At 31.6% G+C, this 25,050-nt stretch overlaps 2 protein-coding genes across 2 annotated transcripts in view; one reads left to right on the forward strand and one right to left on the reverse strand.

The window, feature by feature from the left end:
• The first annotated feature begins 328 nt into the window (after nucleotides 1–328).
• On the forward strand, nucleotides 329–12,599 carry LOC106068883 (uncharacterized). Its single transcript, XM_056034745.1, has 13 exons — nucleotides 329–813; nucleotides 1,856–1,934; nucleotides 2,157–2,213; nucleotides 2,632–2,743; nucleotides 3,510–3,551; nucleotides 4,090–4,166; nucleotides 5,560–5,669; nucleotides 6,882–6,978; nucleotides 7,082–7,167; nucleotides 8,534–8,714; nucleotides 9,199–10,080; nucleotides 10,286–10,366; nucleotides 10,553–12,599. The coding sequence occupies exons 1-13, from the start codon at nucleotides 680–682 to the stop codon at nucleotides 10,685–10,687; spliced, it is 2,073 nt and encodes a 690-aa protein (XP_055890720.1). The 5' UTR covers nucleotides 329–679; the 3' UTR covers nucleotides 10,688–12,599.
• LOC106068837 (maestro heat-like repeat-containing protein family member 1) overlaps nucleotides 10,822–25,050 on the reverse strand; it is a 40,415-nt gene continuing 26,186 nt past the window's right edge. Inside the window, exons 30-41 of the mRNA XM_056034744.1 lie at nucleotides 24,752–24,917; nucleotides 24,092–24,226; nucleotides 23,886–23,968; nucleotides 21,102–21,239; nucleotides 20,644–20,761; nucleotides 20,279–20,425; nucleotides 19,132–19,320; nucleotides 18,156–18,311; nucleotides 17,739–17,873; nucleotides 13,207–13,309; nucleotides 12,782–12,847; nucleotides 10,822–12,596 (exon numbers count right to left, since the gene is read on the reverse strand). Of these exons, the coding sequence (XP_055890719.1) occupies nucleotides 12,514–12,596; nucleotides 12,782–12,847; nucleotides 13,207–13,309; nucleotides 17,739–17,873; nucleotides 18,156–18,311; nucleotides 19,132–19,320; nucleotides 20,279–20,425; nucleotides 20,644–20,761; nucleotides 21,102–21,239; nucleotides 23,886–23,968; nucleotides 24,092–24,226; nucleotides 24,752–24,917 (1,519 nt within the window). The 3' untranslated portion in view covers nucleotides 10,822–12,513. The remainder of the gene's footprint in view (nucleotides 12,597–12,781; nucleotides 12,848–13,206; nucleotides 13,310–17,738; nucleotides 17,874–18,155; nucleotides 18,312–19,131; nucleotides 19,321–20,278; nucleotides 20,426–20,643; nucleotides 20,762–21,101; nucleotides 21,240–23,885; nucleotides 23,969–24,091; nucleotides 24,227–24,751; nucleotides 24,918–25,050) is intronic.

Here is a 25,050-nt window from a genome sequence, read left to right on the forward strand (position 1 = left end):
ATCTATAGAATATAAAGATATTAAAACTAACCCTGGCCTAAGCCCTAGCCCTAACTGGCCTAACCCTTTTACGGCTTTTAGTCAATTTAGTTACTACATCTACTTTTAGTAGTTTTAGTCCACTTTCATTCAGGTTGTTTTGATCATCATAAAGGATTAAAGCACTGCACTGCCACACTCGTCTGACTGGTTGTGTGCGTGTATAAGTATTATATCACGGTAGACTAGACTAGAATCAATATTGAATATATCATCATGATATTATCATGTATAAAATGTTTTGTGTGTGAATCAAGACCAAGTGATTGTTGTTTGTGTTTGTATCTACTATCTACAATCTTGAATCTATTCTATTCTAATCTATAGATAGATTAGATAATAGATACTAAGATAGTGTCATTGACAATTGATCTACTATCTTAGTATCTAGATCTGGGGCTGCGCAGCCCCGGCTGTGACCTACATATTTTGCCACATCCAAGGCAAGCATAACCATTGTCCGCAGGTGGTCGATTTAGATTTTCTTTTCACTGTCTGCGTTTGTCCTCGGCAGCAGATTTTCTTTTGGTCTCAAATGTTATATAAGACTTAACTCCACAGATTGACACACTGTGTTACTCAGTCACTTAGTGTTACTAACACAGTAGGCCATATAATTATAGGACTATATGTAAACATTATGGCAGAGCCAGCAATTTTCTTTGGACCTCCACCAAATATCAATGATCTGTGCTGCATTACTGTTGAACTGTACTCAACTAATAAATTTATTGCTACCTCATCAGTATTGCAACTACATATTGTTAAATGCAGGTAAGCTTTTATGGTGTGGATTTCCAACATCTTATGGTAATTTTCTATGACTTAAATCCTCATTTAAATTCTTACAAAACCTCTTTTAGTCTCTTCCATTATTACATTAGCTTTTTTCTTGTTTTTTTTTAAAGAAATTTAATTTCATTTCTGTTTGTTTAAAAAATGTTTTAAACTTTTGTGTTTTGGAATTGTTGTTTAGTTAACACAGGAGCACACCAAGGAGCTGTGACATCCCTATTGTGTTACATTTAGTATACTATAATGATTTTCAATCAGAAAGAAAATGATATTGTATCAATGTCTGGCCAGCGCATTGAAATATTTAAACCTTTAAGTACCTCAGAAATGTCTTAGACATTAAATTAAATTTGACTGCAAACACATATCACCAAAAAAGGACAACATCGATTAAGGCTACTAAAAAAAATTGTTCTCTTTTAGTGTTAGCTAAAAAGCCATGTCACTGTTTTACCATGCTCACATCTGCAGTATTTTAAATTTCAACACATCTGCCTGCATGGTTTGGATATCTCAATATTAAAAGTAAAAACTTAATAAAATACTAAATGCTGCTGTTAGGACACCTATTCAAGAAGATTTTAAGCTCAAACAACACCCTGTTGTTCAAGATTTCAACATTTTACTATCACAAAAGAAATATAAGACACCAATCACCAAGATCACACAAGAACTCTTTTGTTTCTAGTAACTAGTTCAACAAAATGTAACTTGCTGTTGTAAATTTCACGTCTAATGTTAAAGAGAAACTTTGATATGAATGTATATTTGGTGTGCTATCATATAAATTGTTTGGTCTTATAATGGATAGTTACTGGTGCTTGAAAAATAAAATGTCCTCATGGATAATAAAAATTGTTATTATTATAAAGATTATTTATGATTATCATTATCCATAGATTTATGGGAGGTCAAGATAAATTTTGGAAACAAAGAAAAATTATTGTTTTCTCATATATTTTTGTATAATCATTTAGTTTTTTTTTTCAGTCTTGAATATTGACTAGTATGTTTTTTTAAGGGAAATAATCTTTACTGAACCTGATGTCATTGCCAGTCCTGTATTTGGATTAGAGAATACTTTCAATGTCATTTTACAAGTAATTATCTTTGTATTTGTTTTAAAGCAATACAATTTATAACTAATCAAAATTATAATGATTGGTAGCACATTAAAGAAATAAAATGAGTGAAAATCATGTTTCAATCTTTCTTCAATTAACCTGGATTGGATCATACCTTTTTTGGTTTGCCTATGTGTGTCATTTAGTAGTCTTAACATGACTATTTATTCTATAATGTTTTCAAAATGTTTTCTTCAGCAAACACTTTTTAAAACAGGAAAACTTCAGGCCAGACTACAGAAACAGGGGATGAAGGTAAAGGAAATGTATGTCAAGTAGATTGTATATGCATATGTTTAGTTTTCTTTGTTTTATTGCAAGCAATTTTTTCACATTTGTGTTTAAGTTATGTATTAGCTTATTACTTTATATATTTCCTTCTAACTCAACTGGGAGAACAGGGGGAATCAATATTTTTGAAAGACAAAGGAGTAGGAAGCTTAGAAAATTCTTATGAATAAAACATTGAAAAAAATATGTAGCTTGTTAAAAAAAATGTTTTATCACTTCTACTCTATGTGTGATTATTTCTTCTTTTCTGTCCCCCAATTGACTTTTTTCTTTTTACACCAAATGAATATTATTAAAATATAGTTTTGAGTAGCATTGATTACACACAATAATAGCATCTTACTAAAAAGATAACATAGGCTACTATTTGTATGTATTCTAGTTTAGCAAACCTTACAGAGTTGTCCTTGCAGTATATCAAGAATGTTTGAGATATACTTTGACAGCCAGGCTAGCTCCTGCATGGAACAAAGTTGCAGATTGGTATATTCAAGGTATTGGATTTTAGACAAGACAAAAATAATTAAGAAATGAAATGTGAACTTTTATTTTTTTTCTGCTATAACAAATTTAATCATAACTCACTAAACAGTATGAAAGTAACTTAAGTTAATTTGTAACCATGCCAAACAAGGCTTTTGGGTTTCCAGAGTATTATGGTTTTGTATTGACTTCAAGTGTATAAACTTTAATTTATAGCTTTCAAATCTAATATACAGTAGATGAATTTAATTGAAATACTTAATTTAAAATTAATTTCTACCAATTTAAAGCTAAACCTTCACATATCCTTTAATATGTTGGACCGTTGGGACACCACACAAGATTTTTCTACCCTCTTTCTCCATTCATCTCTTTTTGCCTTAGATAGCCCATCCATTCTTTTATGTTGTCTTCCCATCGCTTTTTTTGTGTCTGCCTTTTCTTCTTTTCCCTGGTACTGTTCCCTGTAGGAAGGTCTTTGCGAGCCCTGAAGACCTTGTAATATGGTGATAGAGCTTTATCATCATATTTATTATCTTTTATAACCTTAATATTCAAACCATGTAAATTCATATTTCTGAATTTGAAGGAAATTAAAACAATTTGCTCTAAAGATAATTGATCAATATGCATAGAAATAGCAAGGAATGTTTCAACTAAGTTCAATAAAATTGATTAACTGCTTATTAAATTATAGAAGATATAAAGAAAAATCCTAACTGTAAAAATTATTTAAAATACATTGATGCTCTTCTGAACTATTCCAAATCTGAACAGGTCGAGATTTTTTATCACATGAAGGCTACAGCAATGCAGTTAGTAAGTTTTGTCTGTTATTCGGAATAAACAAGACTACTTATATATGTGCAATGTCCAATTCTAAAACCATTGGTGCACTAATTATACATCTTAGCCTGAGGCCAACAGATTAGAGTTAAATGTAACTTGAATGAAGAATTAATAATATAAATAGAATAACATTTTCTTTAATTGCTCCTTTTTATTTTTTGAAATTCATAACTAAAGTTGACCATACAAAAAATATATTTAGTTAGACATTGGCATTATTTTGCTGCTTGTACTTATTTTTAAACTTAGAATTTTTAAATTATGAACTGGTAAAATACTTCCTTAGAGACACTATCATGTTTTATTAAGAAAAAACTTTTTTTTTTAAAGTCAAGATTGCCTGAGATTTGTTTAGTTTTTTGATCCCAAGATCAGATAAACATTCATACTGTATATCCTAATGCATTGAATTATGTTTGTTAAATATATAACATAAAATGTAAAATTTCTTTTAAAAAAATCTTTTATAGTATTTTTTTCTATTCAAAAAGTAATTCTCCATTCTCAGAGACAGAACTGTTTGTTACAAAGGATGAAGTATTTGTGTCTCTCTATGCCACAGCAATTAGATTTCCTCCACTGACTGTAGGTATCAGAATAGGCATTTGTACTATCTTTAGAACTGAATCATAGTTTTAAACAATGAAATAAGTAAGCTTTTGTTCTATGATAGCCACCTCTGTGTTCAGGCCTTCAGGCCAGTGATCATTATTAGAATGAGCTGTTCAACAGCAGCAAAAAAAGTTTATAGAACAGTAAATACAACTACAACAGTAATCTTTGTGTCCATTAAGGCAAGAGCTGACTGCTACATATACTCCTTTGTTCCTTACTCTGTGAGGCTGTATAAGTGCTACTTTTTACTAGGGAATGCGAAAAAGATCAACAAACTTCCCAGTGTGTTGTGCCTCTTTTCTTTGGTGGATTATTGTGGTTGTTGTATTGAATTGAACATGCAACGAAAAAAAAAGTGTTTTTTTTTTAAAGACGATTCCTTCTTTATGAAGCTGATGACTTTTTGTAATAGGGATTACTTTGCATTTAATAACTAATGAATGATAGATAAAAAAAGAAAGATTTATTAACCAGCCTCTATTTCTAAATCTTGGTTGCGCTTTTGTTTAATTCTACTCTGACTATATAAAATTCTAGTTTGGTGATATAGATCTAGATTTACAAACATAAAAAGAAGACAGTAGTCTAGACTGAATTCTACATAAGCCAGTTTGCAAAATGTTACTGAAGGTCTATTTGTTTAACTTTTAGATGAATGTAAGCAGAAATTTTCACTGACGTGTTCAAGATTCTCCAGACCAAATTTAATTTTATAATGATTATATTATGAAAAATTATAATGGTAAAATCAAATGTTTTCCTGTATTTAAGATTAGCTAATAATTTTTTCCCAAAAGGTATACATAAATTGTCAAATTTCTAGGTAAATTGTTAGAGCCTTTTTTTTTAGATCTTTGTTCAGGTTCCTGTTTCCATGTTGAACCCATGAAGAGCTTGCAAGCTAATTAGACCAATAGTCAAAAGAGTCCATATCATCTTAATACTTATTTCAAATGAGGATCAATAATGCAATCTTAATCTTAGCCTTAGCTTGGAGGGAAGGATAAAGTAAAACATTGTTTGTGCCCTGATCAGGAGACTGTCAAAAGTCACAGCTCAGCATCCTGGCCTATCATCTTAATACCTTCTTTTCTTTTTTCTAAAGCAAGAATGTTGGATTTCTTTTCATTATCTTTCCTTGATTTTTTTTTTCTGTTAGAATATTTATTTCATTTCTGTCCCATTTCAATGAGAATTTTGTTTTTTTATTTCACTGTTAACTTTTTGTACAAGAAATTGATCTGTTTTACTCTTCAATTTCTAAATTTAAAAAAACAAAAAAACAATTGCAATGCATTTATGAAATGATGGATGACACTTAATGATTAAATGAGCTTTCAATCTTGTTTTGCCTCATTGCCAGATTAGGGACTTGGATCTAACACAAGAGGAACACCAAGCTCTAGTCAAGTCCACTGAAGAAGACATACAAGAAATTACAATAGCTGATAGGTGGTGCCATGTTTTACCAAGGTGACTTGTTTGTGTCTTATTCAATAAAATAGTATGGGCTGTCATCATCAAAAATCCTTCGTTTTTTTAACTTTGGATTCAATTTGAGTTCAAACTTAGTGCTCTTAGTAGTCCATTATTGGTATTACATTACTGTAGGTTGGTTTATTTCTTCTTTCTTCACTGCTAACTGGTCATTCTGAGAGCTAACTATTTTCATATCAAAATCACTCTGTAATATGATAATGTTAAGCTCTGTTGATTGGCCTCCTTCAGTCCTGAAACAACTATGGTTCATCTTGTGGAGCACTTTTTCATGTGACTTTATAGAGCTCTATATTTTACATATCTAATGTCTTTTCATAACCTTGTCTAGGTGGAGGCAGGTACATCGATGAATAGTGTTAAACATTTTCCTTTTTAATCAAATTGATCAATCTAATAACTATACACCTACTACAACATGTTTTTCCTATAAATAATCCTATGCCTAAAGTTGTAATGTTATTAACACTGTAGTGTACAGGCCTAATCTTTTCCTAAGAATGTCAGAATCTTCTAATCTTGAATTGCGAGATATTTAAAAAAACGGGTTAAGTATTTCAACTCATCAATAACTTGGGCAAGAGGACCTCTGTGTTAAGCTATCTTTAAATTTAGATATTCTTTCACAAAACAAAAATCATGTCTGTGTACTGGTATAGTTTAGATTTCACTCAGGTTTTTTTTTTCTTTTTGGTTGAGTTTTCATAAAACCATCTGGGACAAGTGGTGCTACTTAAATCTTACTGAAAAGTTGTGTTAAAATTTGGTTAAGATGCCAGTCTTTGTGGATCCTTTCATTTGTTGCCATGCTGCAGGTTTTGACTTTCACCCACTGAATATCTGGAGACTCTTGTGCCAAATAAAGTGCTTTATGTAGAACATCTAAAGAATACTCAATTGTTATAGGAGTAAAATAAATAGTATTTAAACTTTGAAGCCTGGTGTAAGATTATCTTGACAGTGTCCCACATATCTTGTCTTGAAAGTGTCCTGCATATCATTTGAAATGTTAAGCCCACAGAAAATGCTCTTAGTAAACTAATAGCGTGTCATACAAATTTTGTATTAATTTAGTACCCTGTAGTGAAACTAGTGTGGTGATTTAAGTCTTCCAATAAATTGCTATCATAAACATTTTTAATTTACCTTACCCAATTATATTTTTTAACCTTAATCTTGCACAACTAGCATGAAACGTGGGAGAATTTCATCATTGTCAATTACACTTCCAGCTAATGGTCCTTTCTCCACATATCAAGACCTTAAAAGATATTGGAAGAATGTGGTAAATATACATTCTGGGTTTATTGAAATTGAATGGTTGAGTTGAATTACTCACTACCTACCAATTTTTTAATGTACTTGTTTTGGAACATTTTCTTGCCTAGTATGGTTATAGACTGCCTGATACAGATGATGAAATTCTTTACTGCCAAATAGGGTTTCTAATTTCTGGCACTGGAAAGCATTTTACATATCCTTACTTTATCTTGATATCTTTTTACTTTAACCATTTTAAAGAAAGATAAAAAATTCTTATAAATTAGTCTTCTCTTAAAACAATCATATGCAGACAACAGTTATGCCTGACATGGATGTGGCAAATTATGTACATCACACCCAAAACTTTGCATATGTTTAATTATTTCATTTCCTCTTAATATTTGGACCTCTAGAAAAGCACTGTTATTATTATTATTATAAAATAAGCATTAAAAAGTTATACTGTATATTTCAGTTCAATTGTCATCATTGTCACAGTGTTGAGTGTGTGAGAGTTATTAATTAGTTTCACATTAATTAGTTTCATAGGTGTTATCAAGGCTCACCGATAGACTTGACAGAGACCAGACAAAGGTTACGGCAATGTCAATTAGGTGTTTGTCTTGTAGAGAGACTGATATGTGGGTCGGGACAGACACAGACAATTAGTAATGTTAGTTTAGGCGGTGGCTAGATACTCAGAGACTAGAGAGACGTTTGGGGCAGACCGGGACACAGCGCCATTTGGTGTCAACAGGGGCGTGTGTTGTGAGCCAGAGATGCTGTAGCATGTAGGGAGTAGTTCTAAAGCACCAGGGTAAGAACATGATTTGTATTAGTTATTGCATTGGAAGGTAGTTGATTAAGTATAAATAGAATTTGTGCTTTAGCAAGTTGTTAGCAATATCCTGGTTATTTCTTTATTTAGAGTGACAGTCTTGGCGACAGTCTGACTCGGTGACAGTCTTTGAGTCAGTGACAGTCTTGAGAGTCCTTGAAGTCAGTGTAGAGATAGCCTGAGTAGTTTAAGATGTAAATCATTGACGACAGAAGGTAGAAGCTAGAAAATGAGCGACAGACGATAGTCTACACAAATGACAGAAAGACAACAAAAGTTGAACTCATGTAGCCTTGTGATGTTGGATCCAAGAGCGTGCATTGAGGAGGGAACTGGTTGGTCTGGCTGAGCATGGGTGAAAGACTATTTCTCTTGTTGTTTTATGCTATTCATTCTACATGTGTTTATATTAGTACTTGATTTTAAAGAGGCAATTGATGCCTTAAATAGAATATTAAATATTAGTTTTAGTTAAGAGTTGACTTCACGAGTTTTATATATATGTTGTCATTTTGATGTTGTGAATAAGTTAGGACACTGTATAGTAATATTAGTTTAAAGTAATGAGTTATTATTCAAAGTAACTACTCGCACCAAACGTTAGAATCATTGCTAGATGAAAGAGCCAACATAATGAAGTGAGGGGGTTCGTGACAATCATATTAATGTTTTTAGCTATTTTAATTATTCAGTTAACTTACGTTGCATTGAACATGTATTTTTCTTAACTTTTCCGTAATTATCCTAACATTTGCCTGAGGCTCTCACCTGTTCAGATTATTGCAAGATCTGATCCCAAACCTATACTCACCAGTTTTCTTCAAGACATTCATTCTAAGATTTCCACAGTTTGTGGAGTTGCTTTCAGGTTTCAACCAAAAATTTACTATCCTTCACCAGCATTGCAAAATGCAACAGAGGTAAGAACTCAGTTTCTAATCTGTACATCAAAGACATTAGCTCAGCATGTCTGTTTAGTAACAGTTTGAATCTACAGCAGATGTTGATGGCAATAAATATTTAAGATAATATAATGCTAGTTTAAGGGTGGTCATTATATTTAAAAGTCTGAAAAAACAACAACTTATTGACATCATTTTGAACAATTAAAACCATGTATATTTTGATGTTTCAAGGGTTGGTTGGTCTTTGGGTTTAGGTTTTAAACTTTTTCTGTCATCATCATATGTAGCCCTGTTAGAGTTCTAGACCCAAGTGGCATTTACATTGTAACAAAGGCATAAGATGAAGGTAGAAAAAGTTGCTTTAAAAATATCATTGGTCAACCTTAATACAGAGGGGTCAAATATTAGGTTTCTTACTTTATTTACTTAGATTTGATTTTTCTAAAGAAATCTTATCCAAGAATGATTGTAAATATATTTTAATTGTTTGTTTTCTCAGTTTACTGATCATGCCAATTTGTCAAGAAAACCTCAAGTTGTAGTTGCTGTTCGACCCATTAATAAATTATATTTCTCCAAGTCTGGATTTCAAAAGGACTCAGTACAAAATAATGAAGCTCAATGCAACAAAGAAGCTGAGGAGAAAAAAGTTTTAGACAGAATGGTGAAACCTTGTCCTTATTTCAACATTCATCCTACTCCAATAGATACACATGATAACGAGCAAGATACTAACAAACAACCTAATTCAAAAGAAAAACATTTCAATAGTCAGCCTTCTCTTAAAAGAAATACACATTTCAATAGTCAGCCTTCTATAAAAAATACACATTTCAATAGTCAGCCTTATTCAACAGACAGACTGTTCAACACTCAAGCTGGCCCCAACAATGCCGATTTACCTACATCTGAAAAATGTTCACCTTCCTTAAAAGCCCCAGTAGCCAGATTGTTACCAATATTTAGACCAAAAGTAAAACGCAACACACCAGTCACTCATTCATTACCAACAGAGTTGAAACAGCAAACCGGTTGTAAAGATAAAAAAAACACAATGAACAAAAATGTTTCCTTATCTCTCAAATCTCCTGCAGTGCCAAGCAAATTATTAGCTAAGAAAATCACAAGCAAGATGCCATCATGTAATGGTGTCCAACATGAATTAGTAAACTCAGAGGGTAATGCAAAGAAGAGCTCATTGTTTACCAGACATGAACACATTGACCCAGATGTCAATAGCAAGAAAATATTTGCCTCAAAACATGAACAAGTGACACCAGAAGAAACCAATAAAATCTTACTAGTTTCACAAACCAGCCCTAGATATGTGAGCAGTATAAAATCATCTATTGATGAGTCAAACAAACAAAAAATTTCAGAGGTAAGTTTATGCATTCTCAATTGCTTTGCTGTTATGATTTTAAAGCTTTGTATTGGCTTACATGTGAACAAAATATATATTTTTTTATTAACAATATTCTTAGTATTGTAATTTTTATTTCTTATTTCATTACATTTAATAATTGTTGAAAAATGGTACTTATGAAAAAAAATGTTTTGGCATGTTTACATTACCTAAACCCTAGGGTGAAACTCCAAGTAAAAAGCCAAGAAAAAAATCTGAAATTCAGAGTGTAGATGTGGAATCATTAGCCAGAGTCAATCAGGTAACTGTGGCTACAATAACACAGTATTTTTCTTTCATTAAATTATTACTCTGCCCATGTAGTGTGATCTTAGATTAATTACTTCAGTGTTGTGAAATCAGATTTAAGAGTAATTGACAGCTAGCCTTTTTTTTCTCATTGTTCTCAAGTGATTTTCTCTGAAGTACTTTGTGTCTTTGATTACAGTTGAGTAAAGTGAAAACAGTGACACTGACAGCTTGGCTCAAAGAGAGAGGCATCACTTGTAAATCTAAAGATAAAAAGAGTGACTTGGTGAAGAAAGCTAATATGTATCTCAACATTGCTACCTCAGAGGAGTAAACACACAAAAGTTTGCTGGCCTTATGTAGGAGTTTTCAGCATGTAGAAGTAGAATAGTCATTGCTATGTTCTCTGTATCAGCTGATGTATTATCATGTTTTCTTATGTTTATTTAAAAACAAACAAATCTAAAGTCATGATATTTCATCTTTTTATTGATTGCCTAGCGACCAGAGACTAATCAGTATAAACTTATCAATCTGCAGCTGGGTACATTCTAAAATGAAACATATGGACAATTCAACAATACTATATGATATTGATCTTAATGAATGATGAATAATACTGAAAGACTTAGCTATTTCTATGTAGTTGACATTTTTTTTTATAAACAAATTGAGACAAAGCAGATATCATCAACCCACAAAACAGTTTTAATCCTAAAAATAATTAATGAAAAGTCTTCAAAACACATGGATTAGCTGGGATTTTGATAAGCTTTTTTTAAAAGAAATCTGCTTATAACAAACTAGTTATAGATCTATTTAATCAAAAAATTCTAACCCACCCAAGAAAAAGCTTACAAGTAATAAACAAACAAATCTTGTAAAACTTTGTTCTGGTTAAAACATTTTCTATTGTACAACTGGTTACTGTGATAAGAATGTTAGTTTCAATTTATAGATATTCCTTCCAAAGGATAATCATTACATAAGCAAAAAAATGTCACCCTGGTGTTTCAAAACACAATATATATATATATTAGGAATATATATTCCTTTCACAAATAATGGCAGGCCTACCACACTATAAGTAGATCAAGATGTTTGAAAATCTTCTCTTCTTTCAGTGATTGATTAAACCTAAATAAAACCAGAGATGGAGTGAGGCCAACGAATTTTGAATACACTTACACTATTATACATTACTCAATATGTTATGATATGGAAAAATTCATTAGTAACCTCTAAACCTGTTATACCTGATAATGCAATTAGAAAAGCAATTTGATTTCAACTGTTTCACCCACATTGAAAGTTGAACTGATTTAAAAAGAAATTTACAAAAAAAAAAACAATTTAAAAAAAGCATTTTTACATTTGTATTAATATAGAAAAAAATGACATGGTAAAAAAAATCACACAAAATAAGTAAAAAAAAATATTTCTAAGATCAAAGGAAAAAAAATTATATAGGAGTATTATTATATGACAGTTCATTGTTTAGAAAAAGGAATACTGTCAACAAAAAAATGTAAATGTCACATTTTGAAATGGTATTTTCTAATAACAATATCACATTGAATAAGCATACATAGACAATTTAAAGCAAAGTAGTTCCATAATTGTTTTAGTATGAAAAATTAATATATTGCAATTATAACATTAACAAAGAACTTGCCAATAAAATCTGGCAACTATGACACTTTGAAATCACTAAGCCAACAGTTGATTACATAAATACAGTAACAAATTATTAAGTTATAAAGTTATTCAATTCATAACACTTTATAAAAAAAAGTATGCACACAAATAATTCATTTGACAAGCATATACATCATCAAAGCTTACTCTTCAAGGTTCAGATATGTACTGCATTTAGTATTCACAGATTGAAATTTATCTTTTCTTTTTAATTTTAAGGATTTTAAAATGATAATTTCTTTTCTCCAGAGAGTTGTTTTTTTCTTACTTTGTCATGAATCACTGAACAATAATCTTTCCGCACCACGTTTCAACAATTTTGTTTCAGAGATATTTGATTATGTTTTATGTTTCTGAGCTGTGGATGTGTCCAAGTCAAACACAAGCAGAAAGAATGTTGTTGACTGATTAGGAAAGGTAGACTAGCATGCATTAAAGTTGTTACTTCAACAGTTCATATTGCTAGTAATCATACAACAAACTCATAGCTTCAGCAGCCTTAGCCCTCACAATAGGCGAGGAATCTTTTAACAACAGTATCAATGCTGGAGAGAAAAAAAAAGTAAATTTTAAAACTTCGTTCATTGAAAGATGTTTATCATTAATCAGAAATAATTTTATTTTCCTGTGTACTAATGTTTAATTTACATTTCAATAAAACAAAAAAAAAACATTCTCCATTTCAGAAAAGTCAAAAGAAAGTAATAGAGTCTTGAATGAAATGTCTTACCTGAACAAATGTGTTCTTTAGTAATATTAGTCTGCATATCTTTTGGCAAATTGCCAAGCAAAAAACCTATGTATTGAAAAACAGAATTCAATCTATTTGTCATCTAATAATTTAAAACAAAAATATCTGTATAACAATAATCAAAATAATGCTAATTAAAAATGTTAGGTCTGAGTGAAAGAAAAACAATTTGATTTTGATGTGATCAGCTACATAGGATAAGAGAAGTAGACAATCTACATAGGATAAGAAGCTTAAATCAATGACAAACCAATTAGGTTGTGGATTCTACATTATAGAAACATTTTACACAGTTGAATTTATATTGGAAAAATGTGCTCCTAATAATTCTAAGCCTACTCAATTGAAGCTGTTTAGCATTGATCAAACTACTATAAGTTTAGCAACTCAAATATTCAACTCACCAACAAACATTGCAGCATTGCTTTTTATTTCAGGCCATGGACTCTTAAAGAATGATACACAACCCATCACATAGAAATTTATTTTCTCACTTAACTCTTGAATCTGTACGATCAAAAAATTTTTTTTTTTTTTAGTAATTAACAATAACTCTTTAAAGTGAAATTAATTTAAATCTATTAAGTAAGGTGTATCTTATCTTATATAATACAGACGTTACTTCAAAAAAGAAGATGATTACGTCCTACGCGTCATGCATTTAGTCATTCATATTAACCAATGACTTCAATTCTGCCAAGTCACTGGTTTTCTTGGCTAGCTCAGGCAACCCATTCCATGCTCTAATAGCACTAGGGAAGAAGGAGTATTTGTACAAATTTGTCCTAGCATATGGGACAAGGAATGTGCCTTTATCTTTGTCTTTCAGAGTATTTTATTAAATTTTGTATTTGAAGATTATGGTTCTGTGTTTTATGTATAATTGCTACTTTACTTTTGAGTCTTCTGTCCTGAAGGCTTTCTAAATTTAGTGATTTTACTAAAGGTGTTACTCTAGTCAAATGTGAATATTCGTTTGTTATGAATCTCACTGCTCTATCTTATCTTATCTTATCTTATATAATACAGACGTTACTTCAAAAAAGAAGATGATTACGTCCTACGCGTCATGCATTTAGTCATGCATATTAACCAATGACTTAAATTCTGCCAAGTCACTGGTTTTCCTGGCTAGCTCAGGCAACCCATTCCATGCTCTAATAGCACTAGGGAAGAAGGAGTATTTGTACAAATTTGTCCTAGCATATGGGACGAGGAATGTGCCTTTATCTTTGTGTCTTTCAGAGTATTTTATTAAATTTTGTTTTTGTATTTGAAGATTATGGTTCAGTGTTTTATGTATGATTGCTACTTTACTTTTGAGCCTTCTGTCCTGAAGGCTTTCTAAATTTAGTGATTTTACTAAAGGTGTTACTCTAGTCAAATGTGAATATTCGTTTGTTATGAATCTCACTGCTCTATTTTGTGTCTGTTCCAGTTTCTTAATGTTTTCTTGAGTTGAGGGGTCCCAAACGGAGGATGCATATTCTATTATTGGCCTAACCAAGGTTAAATAACATTTTAGTTTTATGTTCTTATTTGATTTATAGAAATTTCTTTTAATAAATCCTAATGCTTTGTTTGATTTTTTTGTAGTTTCATCAATATGTGGATTCCATGATAGTTTTTCATTTATTATAACACCTAGGTATTTTGCGTTTTTAGTCTGTGTTACTGGTTTGCCATGAATAAGATAAGTGGAATTAATTTGTTTTATTTTTTTTTGTTACTCTTAACAACTGACATTTTTCTGGGTGGAAAGACATGCTCCAATTTGATTCCCATTTCTGTAATTCATCTAATTCTCTTTGTAAAATATCTGTGTCTTGTGTTGTTTTTATTGTTCTATATATTATGCAATCGTCTGCAAATAATCTGACTATTGTTCCTGAACTAATGCAATTTGGTAAATCATTTATGTAAATTAAAAATAGTAGTGGACCCAAGACTGTTCCTTGAGGTACACCTGAGTTTACTGTTATCGGTGTTGATTTAGAGCCATTTATTATTACAGTTTGTTCTCTCCCTATCAGAAAATCTTTAATCCACTTTTGCAGTGGACCATTAATGCCGAAATATTTTAATTTTTTAAGCAAACTATGGTGGTGAACTTTGTCAAAAGCCTTAGAAAAATCTAGTAAGATAGCATCTATTTGTTCACTATTATCTAAACCTTTTGAAAAATCATCAATTAGTCCTATTAGTTGTGTTTCACATGATCTATATTTCCTAAAGCCATGTTGGTATGGTGTGAGGACATTATGTTTGTCTAAGTGGTTTATGATGTTGCTACATATTATGTGTTCTAGGATTTTACATGTGATGCTGGTAAGTGATACTGGTCTGTAGTTTCCTGGGTCAGATTTTTCTCCTTTTTTAAATAGGGGGGTGACATTAGCTTCTTTCCAGTCCTTTGGTACTCTGCCCTGGTTAAGTGAAGCCTGAAAGAGTATTTTGAACACTGGGGCTAGCTCATTGCTTAGTTCTTTGAGTAATCTAGCTGGAATACCATCAGGTCCAGAAGCTTTATTTGGTTTGGTGTTGGCTAATAGTTTTTGAATTCCATTTTCTTGTACTACTATATCTTCTATGTTGTTTACTTGGTTCAAATTCAGTAATATGTCTTTGTCTCCTGGGGCTGAGAATGCTGATGCAAAGTATTTGTTTAGGATGTTTGCTTTAGTTTCATTATCATTATGTATTATGTTATGTTCATCTTTTAATGGCGCTATGCCTGTTGTTTCCATTTTCTTAGACTTAATGTATGACCATAGGTTTTTGTTGTTATCTTTAGATATTACATTGTTTATGTATTCACTCTGCAGCTGTCTGCTTACTTTTTGGGTTAAGTGTTTAATTTTTATATACTTTTTGTAAACTCTTTCTGCATTAGTTTCTTTAAATTTTTTATATAGGTTTACCTTCTGTTTACAAAGCTTCTTTAGTCTATTATTAAACCAGCATTTATTTATTTTGTTTGATGTGTATTTAGTTGGTATATGATTTTCTATAATGCTTTTAAGATGGTTTTTAATGAAATTCCAGAGGTCATCGACTGGTTGGTTAATGTCTTTTTCTAATAAGAATGGCTCTATTTTGTGTCTGTTCCAGTTTCTTAATGTTTTCTTGAGTTGAGGGGTCCCAAACGGAGGATGCATATTCTATTATTGGCCTAATCAAGGTTAAATAACATTTTAGTTTTATGTTCTTATTTGATTTATAGAAATTTCTTTTAATAAATCCTAATGCTTTGTTTGATTTTTTTGTAGTTTCATCAATATGTGGATTCCATGACAGTTTTTCATTTATTATAACACCTAGGTATTTTGCGTTTTTAGTCTGTGTTACTGGTTTGCCATGAATAAGATAAGTGGAATTAATTTGTTTTAGTTTTTTTGTTACTCTTAACAACTGACATTTTTCTGGGTGGAAAGACATGCTCCAATTTGATTCCCATTTCTGTAATTCATCTAATTCTCTTTGTAAAATATCTGTGTCTTGTGTTGTTTTTATTGTTCTATATATTATGCAATCGTCTGCAAATAATCTGACTTTTGTTCCTGAAGTAATGCAATATGGTAAATCATTTATGTAAATTAAAAATAGTAGTGGACCCAAGACTGTTCCTTGAGGTACACCTGAGTTTAATGTTATCCGTGTTGATTTAGAGCCATTTATTATTACAGTTTGTTCTCTACCTATCAGAAAATCTTTAATCTACTGATGCAGTGGACCATTAATGCCGAAATATTTTAATTTTTTAAGCAAACTATGGTGGTGAACTTTGTCAAAAGCCTTAGAAAAATCTAGTAAGATAGCATCTATTTGTTCACTATTATCTAAACCTTTTGAAAATGTATGTATGTATGTATGCCCCGAATAGAAATCAAAACCGCTTCATCAATCTTGATAAAACTTGGCATAAATGTTCCTTGGGTACTAACTGGAACAGTAACGTATGTAAAGTAGCCCTAAAATAAGCAAGCTTAAGACCCTAAAAAAAAAGTTGCCCAACTCTATGAAAGTATTATTATTTCATGGATCTAGGTATTATAGCCATGTTTACATGAGACAATACTGAAAGGATCTAGATCTAATTTAAAAGAACTACACTTTGCAAAGATAGTTTTTTTCTTCGACACATGAAGATACAAAATATTGTCCATTGATTTCATTACTTAATAAAATTAACCTTCAAATTTGTGTTTCAAAAGCATTTTTACATAAATTCATTTCTTATATCTGCGAAATTAGACGTCCTGACATACTTAAAAATACCATTAATCATGCGCTTCTTTTATTAGGCAAGACCGAAAGGTTACGCATGTGCAGAACTTAAAATCTCTCGAACCCTAAATCTACTAGTTTATTTTTTACTTTAACACATATAAAATATAGTCTATCCATTTCATTATTTAATAAAATTAACCTTCAAATTTGTGTTCCAAAAGCACTTTTACAAAAATTCCTTCACTATTCCTGCTAAATGTGTCTTAAGCGCAGCGTGGACATACATTTTAATACTTCCATTCAAGTGTTGCGGGCATCTAACATGCGCTTTGTAAACACACTGTGATAGGACAGGCAAGATAAGGCCCAATATGGGAAATATTAATTATACTAACATACAATAATTAATAAGCTTATTGAGCCCTTGAATTTACTCTTATATAATATATAGATCTACATCCATTATAATAGTATCTAGACTTAAATATATATAGACCTACAAGCAAATGTTTTTATTAGAAAAATGGATTTAGGTCAATTAGCTATTTTAATAGCCCCATTCATACTATTTTTACATTCACATTAGCTTTACTTATTATTATTTATTTAAATTGTTTCTAATACACTATATCAGTGATATGCAAATTAAGACCCGCGGGTAATATATGGTTAGTAATAATATAATTTTGCCTACTACATGACTTACTATCAATTTCGATAAGTCATTCATAAATTCGCCATAATGAAGATGACCATCTTCTATGAGGTGACGCTGGAATTTGTCATTGATCACTTCTGATTTCATCAATGGACCAAGACTACGTAGGGCAAATTTACAGGCCTGTAGGATCATTATTAAATGCAGTTTAAAAGGTTATTAAATTAGTATGAAGATATAAATATTTGTTTTTAAATGCTAAGAACTGACTAGTAAAAGTTAACACTGAAGACACACTAATGTGTTTTAACAACATAAAAGAAAAGAAAATTGCAAAAAAAAAAAAGCTGGTGGAAGAGACTGACAAAAATTATCATGATTTTATTCAAGGCCTTATTCCTACATGAAACAAAACATAACCTCGTATTTCAGTAGCGTCATTCAACAATCTTTAGTGCTACTTACCTGCCTGACTTCATCTTCCTTGTCATTCAAATGCAAAAGTAGACTTATAAAATTACTATGTATTTGTTCCAGAAACGGGGCCTTAGAAGGTCCATCACCAAACCGTGACAGGTTGCCAAAAAGTCTAAATGCTTGAGCTCGTACAGCACATTTATCCTAAGAAATAAAATAATTTGTTCTTACTTTATACAAGGGCAAAAGGACCTGAGGCTTCTTTTCATAAAAGTAACATTCATTACAGTAGATTGTATTAAATCATGAAAAAGTATATATAGCAAGTTTCATTCTTAATTGTAAGAAAGTTAAATTACTGTTTCAACACACAGAAGAAGGGAAGGGTAGTTTTAGTCACTGGTGTAATGACCGAAACAAATCTCTATGGTGCTACTGGATTGAGTTACTTTCACTAAGAGTTGAACAAATGTGTACAGCAAAGCATTGGAAATCTCTTAAAATGCAGGCTCTCCATTGGCACCCTCAATACTGAATGCTTTCAATGATGTTTCGTGACTGTCATTCAACTGTTTTCTATGCCCATCCAGTGTTTTTAATTCATTGTGTCAACAGTTTGATTTACTAAATCTGCTCTTGTGCATTTTAATAAAATATCAGGGAGCAGGAGTTGGGATACCATTGTGCATTACAAATAACAATACCGGTACTTAATAAGAGCAAAACAATTTGTATGATAGCACAAAATCTACATTCATACCCCAGTTTCTCTTCAACATTACATGTGAAATTATCCATTAAATACTTTTTAAAATGAGCAATCTATAAATTTTAAATAATTTCAGATGTAACTCTTTCCTTTCCAGCTTTCCCTGACATATGACGCGTAGGACGTAATCATCTTCTTTTTTGAAGTAACGTCTGTATCATATAAGATAAGATATATAAGAATTGAAATTTAGGTAACACCCAGCAGTTAATAAAGAGTCAATAATAATTCAACTGTAACTTGTCATTCACTGACCTTTTCTAAACAGGGTCTTATCTTGAGAGAGACATTGATGAGAATAGCACGGATATGTTCCTCCTGTATTTCTCCTAAGATACGAGACAAACCTCGCATGGCTTCAATGGTGATAAAGTCTTCAGGGTCCTCCTTGTCATCCATGCCAGCCATCATGGCAGATAAAATAGTTGTGGCATAGGTCTGCACCTAGGTTTACAAATACACATACAAGCTAAAAGTAGCATTCAAAGTCATTTTCAAATGTTTACCTAGCCTGCACTAGATACAATGAAATATGGGAAATTTATTTAACAAGCTTTTGTTAGAAATGATGAAAAGACTTTTTTTCCCATAGAAACATGTTTAAAAATTAAGCCTGTATTATAATACTTATTGCAAAACTTTAAAAATATTGATTTAAAAAAAAAATTGAATGACATTGGTGGGCTTATGAATACATGAATGTACTTTAGGTTCTTTACAAATATTTATGATATAAAACAGGTGTAGAAAGGTGAGACAGGTCATGGTTGAGTCATCCCATATATTGTTTAATATCGAATAGAATTTTTTAAAATTCTCAATCAGGTAACTTTATTATATTTATTTAATTTATTTTTCAATGGGAGAAGTGTAGTTAGCTTCTTAGAATTTACATAAAACAATATTCTTTTTCTTAAAATAGCCCATATCATTCATAGACCGAATTCTCCATAATTAGTGGGTAATGAGTTTGTTAGAAGAGTGTTTTTCAATGCAAGTTTTTTTTTGGCAGCAGTCTGTTTACTGTGTATAACTGTACATACAAGAATTCATTCCTAACAGAGGTGTTTGTATTTAAACTTAGAATAAAAGAACTCAAGTGCAATCAGTCTAGCCCTTGTGATATGGTGTGGAGATTATGCCAAGCTAAGTGGGAAGCGTGGTCGAGAGGCCAAGTGCGCTTGAACTTGGCTTGGCTACCTAGAAGGGGTTCGACACCCAACTCGGGCAGAGTTGTGTTTACTGAGCGCCTAAAGGCAGCACGGAAAACCAACTCCTTGATACCCCCTCCCCCCCACTGGTCCACAAATGAGATTGGACCAAAAAGCGCTCTGAGCATGCTATAAGCATGAAAGTAGCGCTATATAAAAGCTATAATAATAAAAGCTAACATCTGGCTCACCTGTTCTTTGCCCACACTGGCAATGTTGCCAAGCCCTCTGACACACAACATTCTCACAATGTGAGACTCATCCACCAGTCGACCCAACAGGCTGTTCATAATGAGTTGAACCAGATCCTCATCACCTTTACATTTTTGGTTGATTAGCTACAGGATATTATGGAAATTTAAAAACATTCTCATTTAATTAATCATTAATATTTTTAAAGCTGCTTTTACCATAATAAAATTCTATACAATGTAATTAATTCAGATCTGTAAAAATGTGCCCTTAAAAAAATTCGTAATAAAAGACAATTAATTTTATCACATTAAAAATAAATGTCATTTTGAATGCAAACACATTCTATTTGAACCAATATTACCTCAGCAAAAAATGCTGCTACAGTAATCCTTTGTGATTCATACAGACTTGACAGAACTGAGGTCAGGGAATTGACAATATCTCCAATATGAGTTTCTTTCTCTTCAGTTATCAAAGCTCTACATAGAAATATTTAAAATTAAAAAAGATACAAAAGTGATGTTCTTGAATCAATTACATTATACCTATATATAATATAAAGGTTGTCTTCAAGTCCAAAGATTCACGTGGCTATACAGCACCAGCTGCGGTCTACATATTTTGCCACAACTAGGGCAGAGATAACCATTTTACGCTGGTGGTAGATTTAGATTCTCTTGTTGATGTTTGTCTATATTATATATATATATATATATATATATTAAACACAGTAAACAGATTTAGCATAGATAATTTACAGTTAAAACAGTCAAAATAGCACACACAACACAAATGAAGATATAAAGACATGTTACACACCGAGCCAATAAAGTTATTGCCTCTGGATACTGCTCTTCATCTTCCATCAAAGCCCAGGCTCCAGTAGTTTCAAGTTGCTCCAACATGTCTGTCATTTGAGTGTGTTCCAAAAATGTTCTCATGGCACTGATAGCAACTCTATAAGGAATGAACAAATCAAAAGGGGTTAAATATAAAGCTTTAAGTTAGTGCAGTTCACTCCATCATGTGTTAATATGGTTCATCCCTAAGTGAAGATACAAAAATAAAGTTATAATAAAACTAATGCAACAACAAGGAGGTAATCTAAAAGATTATTTCACTAACAAATAGTTGTTGCAGCTTTAGAAATAAGAAATGTTTTTTTTTAACCAGAGATGATAACAAATAAAGATTATAGTGACCATATGAATAAAAAAAAATCTTCAAAAGTGCTTAACATTGTAAGACTAGTGTTTTAAATTTTTAAGTTACTATACTTGTTCAATTATTTTTATTTAAGCCTGATATTAACAGGGTTAGTAGCACTTTTCCATGACAAAATTTTAGGAGATTTTAGGAGGTTTTTTAAGGATGAAATGTATGATGTGTGTGTGTGTGTTTCCTATCCGTTTGTGTGATACATAGTAAAACATACACAAAACTAAGCATTTATCAAATCAATTATTGTTATTTGATTTTTAAAATAATAAATATCTTGCCAATATGCCACAGAAACAATGTTATCAGCTGTGGTATGTCCACAGAAAATGTAATGAAAGTTATCTTTTAATCTAGTAACAACTTGACTGTCATCCCAAAGCCTCAACCATTTTTTTTCAAAGATTTATTTAAAAACATTACAAATGGTTACTTTTCCATTTTTTTAAAAATAAGAAACATTCTTAGAGATGCCTTATTCATGATGTATATTCTCTGTGATGGAAATGTACATTTTTAGTTCCTATGTGTATCTTATAGATACTAGAGTCATGGTGTGCATTTGAGGTAATGTTTTATTTTTCTATTAGTTAACTTAAATCATTTTCATAAACAGAGCCAGTAATATAAAGGGCAATATTGGCCTATTTGAATGTTTAGTTGACATTTGATTACTAAAAAATGACTTTTGGATTTTGGGGGGGGGGGGGGGGGAATTAGACCTATTCGCGTTTTTTTTTCCTAGCAGAATCATTTTCAACCATATAGTTTCCCTGGCTTTTTACGAGTGAAATAATTTTTACGGACTTTTCACAGCTGTATGAGAAATATTTTCGTTAAATCTACAGTAGATCTAGACTCTTGATGTAAGTCACTAAAATTCGCGGACTTTTCAGGGATGTGAGAGAAATATCTTCACTATATATATTCTAGTGATTTAGCGTAAATCTAGAGTCTAGATCAAAGTCACGAAAATTCGCGGACTTTTCACTGCCGTGTGAATGTTATCTTCACTAAATTTACAGAACATCTAGACTATAAAGCTAATTCGCTAAAATTCGCGGACTTTAACTCTAAGTCACTAAATTTTGCGGACTATTCACGGCTGTGTGAGAATTATCTTCACTAGATTCTAGTGATTTAGAGTAAATCTAGAGTCTAGACATAAGTCACTAAAATTCGCGGACTTTTCGCGGCTGTGTGCGAATTATCTTCACTGAATATACCGTAGATCTAGAGTCTAAATTTGCGGGCTTTTCACTTCTTTGTGCTAATTATCTTCACTAGATTCAAAGTGATTTAGCGTAAATCTAGAATCTAGCGTATTTCTAGAGTAATCTAGACATTAGATGTATCGAGATCATTAAATTGACAAAATTCACGGAGTTTTCAGGTTAGGTGCGAATTATCTTCACTAGATCTAAATTAGATCTAAATCTAGATACTATTATAGTTACTAAGTTACTAGATACTAGCTAGATCTAGAAGATTTACGGACTTTCCATGCGAAGTCACTCTTAGTCTTACACTTACAACAAGAAGATTTTAGGTGAGGGAGGGCCCGGAGGAGTGTAAGCCTACAAATTAGTCTTGTAATTGCTCTAATTATAGGCAATAGTCACTACAGACTAGATCTAGCGCGTCTTTAGTGGTAACAATAAATGACTTCAGAAAAATACTGCCAGGTGAAATGCTTGCTTGATCCAAGGCCTTCTTCAATCACGAGGTCGCGCTTCACAAATGGGTGAAAGGCGGTGTAGACGCGTCACTGGTCAGCTCAGCCAGCCCGTAAGGTCATGCGATCAGAATGCCTAGTTACGCTGTTGTTTTTCCCCTCACATTTTTAGCAAGAAATAAGCAAGATTTTTTTTTTTAAATATTGGGTAAACATTTTAGGAGAGTGGACAAAATTTTAGGAGACTTTCGGCAATTTTTAGGAGAATTTTAGGATTTTAGGAGACTTTTCATTTTTTAGGAGATTTTAGGAGTTTTTAGGAGCGCTACGAACCCTGTATTAAGTTTCATTTTTCATGAAACAGGGACTCCATTTTTAGGCTTCTTTTCATTTTGTGTCTGGCAAAACTACCAACTTGAGGTAAAATATATTCCAACAGTTTATTTTACTGGATGAAGGACTTACTCAATAGGAACAACTTTACTAGATGAAGGACTTGCTCAATAGGAACAACTTTACTAGATGAAGGACTAACTCAATAGGAACAACTTTACTAGATGAAGGACTAACTCAATAGGAACAACTTTACTATATGAAGGACTTACTCAATAGGAACAACTTTACTATATGAAGAACTTACTCAATAGGAACAACTTTACTATATGAAGGACTTACTCAAAAGGAACAACTTTACTATATGAAGGACTTACTCAATAGGAACAACTTTGCTAGATTTTTTTTCCACAACACCTTTCTTTTTTTTGTCCACCTTTACATCTTGCACTTCAGTTTTCTACAGAAATTCAACAAAAAGACATTGAAGAAAGTGTTCATATTATTCCTTTGTGCAACTTCATAACTGCTTTAGAAGCAATAATCTTTTCTTAATATTTCTGTAACAACACAATTAGCCTACCTTTTCTTTGGGTGCTTTAGCAGCAACAGATGAGCCAATCCTAACAATCAGTGCCGCAAACAGACGAGGGAAAAGTTTCAAAACATTGTCTCTAGTTTCTTCCACTTTGAATATTTCAGTGAAAGCATAAGTTACCTGAAATATTTCATCAAACAGAATGATACTATAAAATTATTATGTTGTCACCGTCTATTAATGGAAATAGCACAAAAAAAAATATATGATTGATTCATTATCACAAAACAAGATTGAATGGGCAAATAAAAGTTGCTAAACTAAGACACTCAAATTTGGGTCTAATCTACATGTAAAAAGGTAGGCACATCTGAGCAGAAATGTTAAAAAATTCACACTTCTTCATTCTGATATTTTAAAAAGTTACTATCAGCATTGAACAGCACAACTTTTTTAGCCCAATGTATTCAACAATTTTGTGATACAGCATCTAAGCTTTATATACACCTACAATGTACCAGCTATTGCAATTGAAGGACTGTATCTGCATTCACATAGTTCAGTTTTAATGCAGATTAATCAATGGAGAACATTAATGCATTCAGTCATACTTTAAGACTACAATTAATTCATTAATGTACAAACTTGAAATATAAAGAAATTTGATTTTCTTCTAAGAAAATCATTCTCTGTAATAATACTTACAGCCAGTGGGACTGTAGTTGCTGTTTTTATTTTCTTCTCCTTATCTCTGGGATCTGGTTTCTCTTCATAAGGAAGAGACTTGAGCAAAAGTTCCAGGAAATGTTCTAAAGTCTGAGAAGTCAGACTTGGATCTTGTGCCAGGATTTTCCAAATCTCAACAACATTACTTTTTATTGATAGAAAAAAAAAAAGTTTTGATAATATTAAACAAGTAAAATTAAAGACAGAAAGTATGATGGCTTCATGACTCAAAAATTTTTGAGATAATAAGATGATTTAGGGGCATAAAGTAATGGACT

This window comes from Biomphalaria glabrata, chromosome 7, assembly GCF_947242115.1.
Source record: "Biomphalaria glabrata chromosome 7, xgBioGlab47.1, whole genome shotgun sequence".
Taxonomy (NCBI): Eukaryota; Metazoa; Mollusca; class Gastropoda; family Planorbidae; genus Biomphalaria; species Biomphalaria glabrata.

Excerpts from the sequence above, each read along its gene's own strand:
- LOC106068883 (XM_056034745.1), top strand. The coding sequence starts at position 680 with ATGGCAGAGCCAGCAATTTTCTTTGGACCTCCACCAAATATCAATGAT. Across the intron at positions 2,744-3,509 it reads TGCAGATTGGTATATTCAAG|GTCGAGATTTTTTATCACAT; the intron begins GTATTGGATTTT and ends AAATCTGAACAG. Across the intron at positions 5,670-6,881 it reads TGGTGCCATGTTTTACCAAG|CATGAAACGTGGGAGAATTT; the intron begins GTGACTTGTTTG and ends TTGCACAACTAG.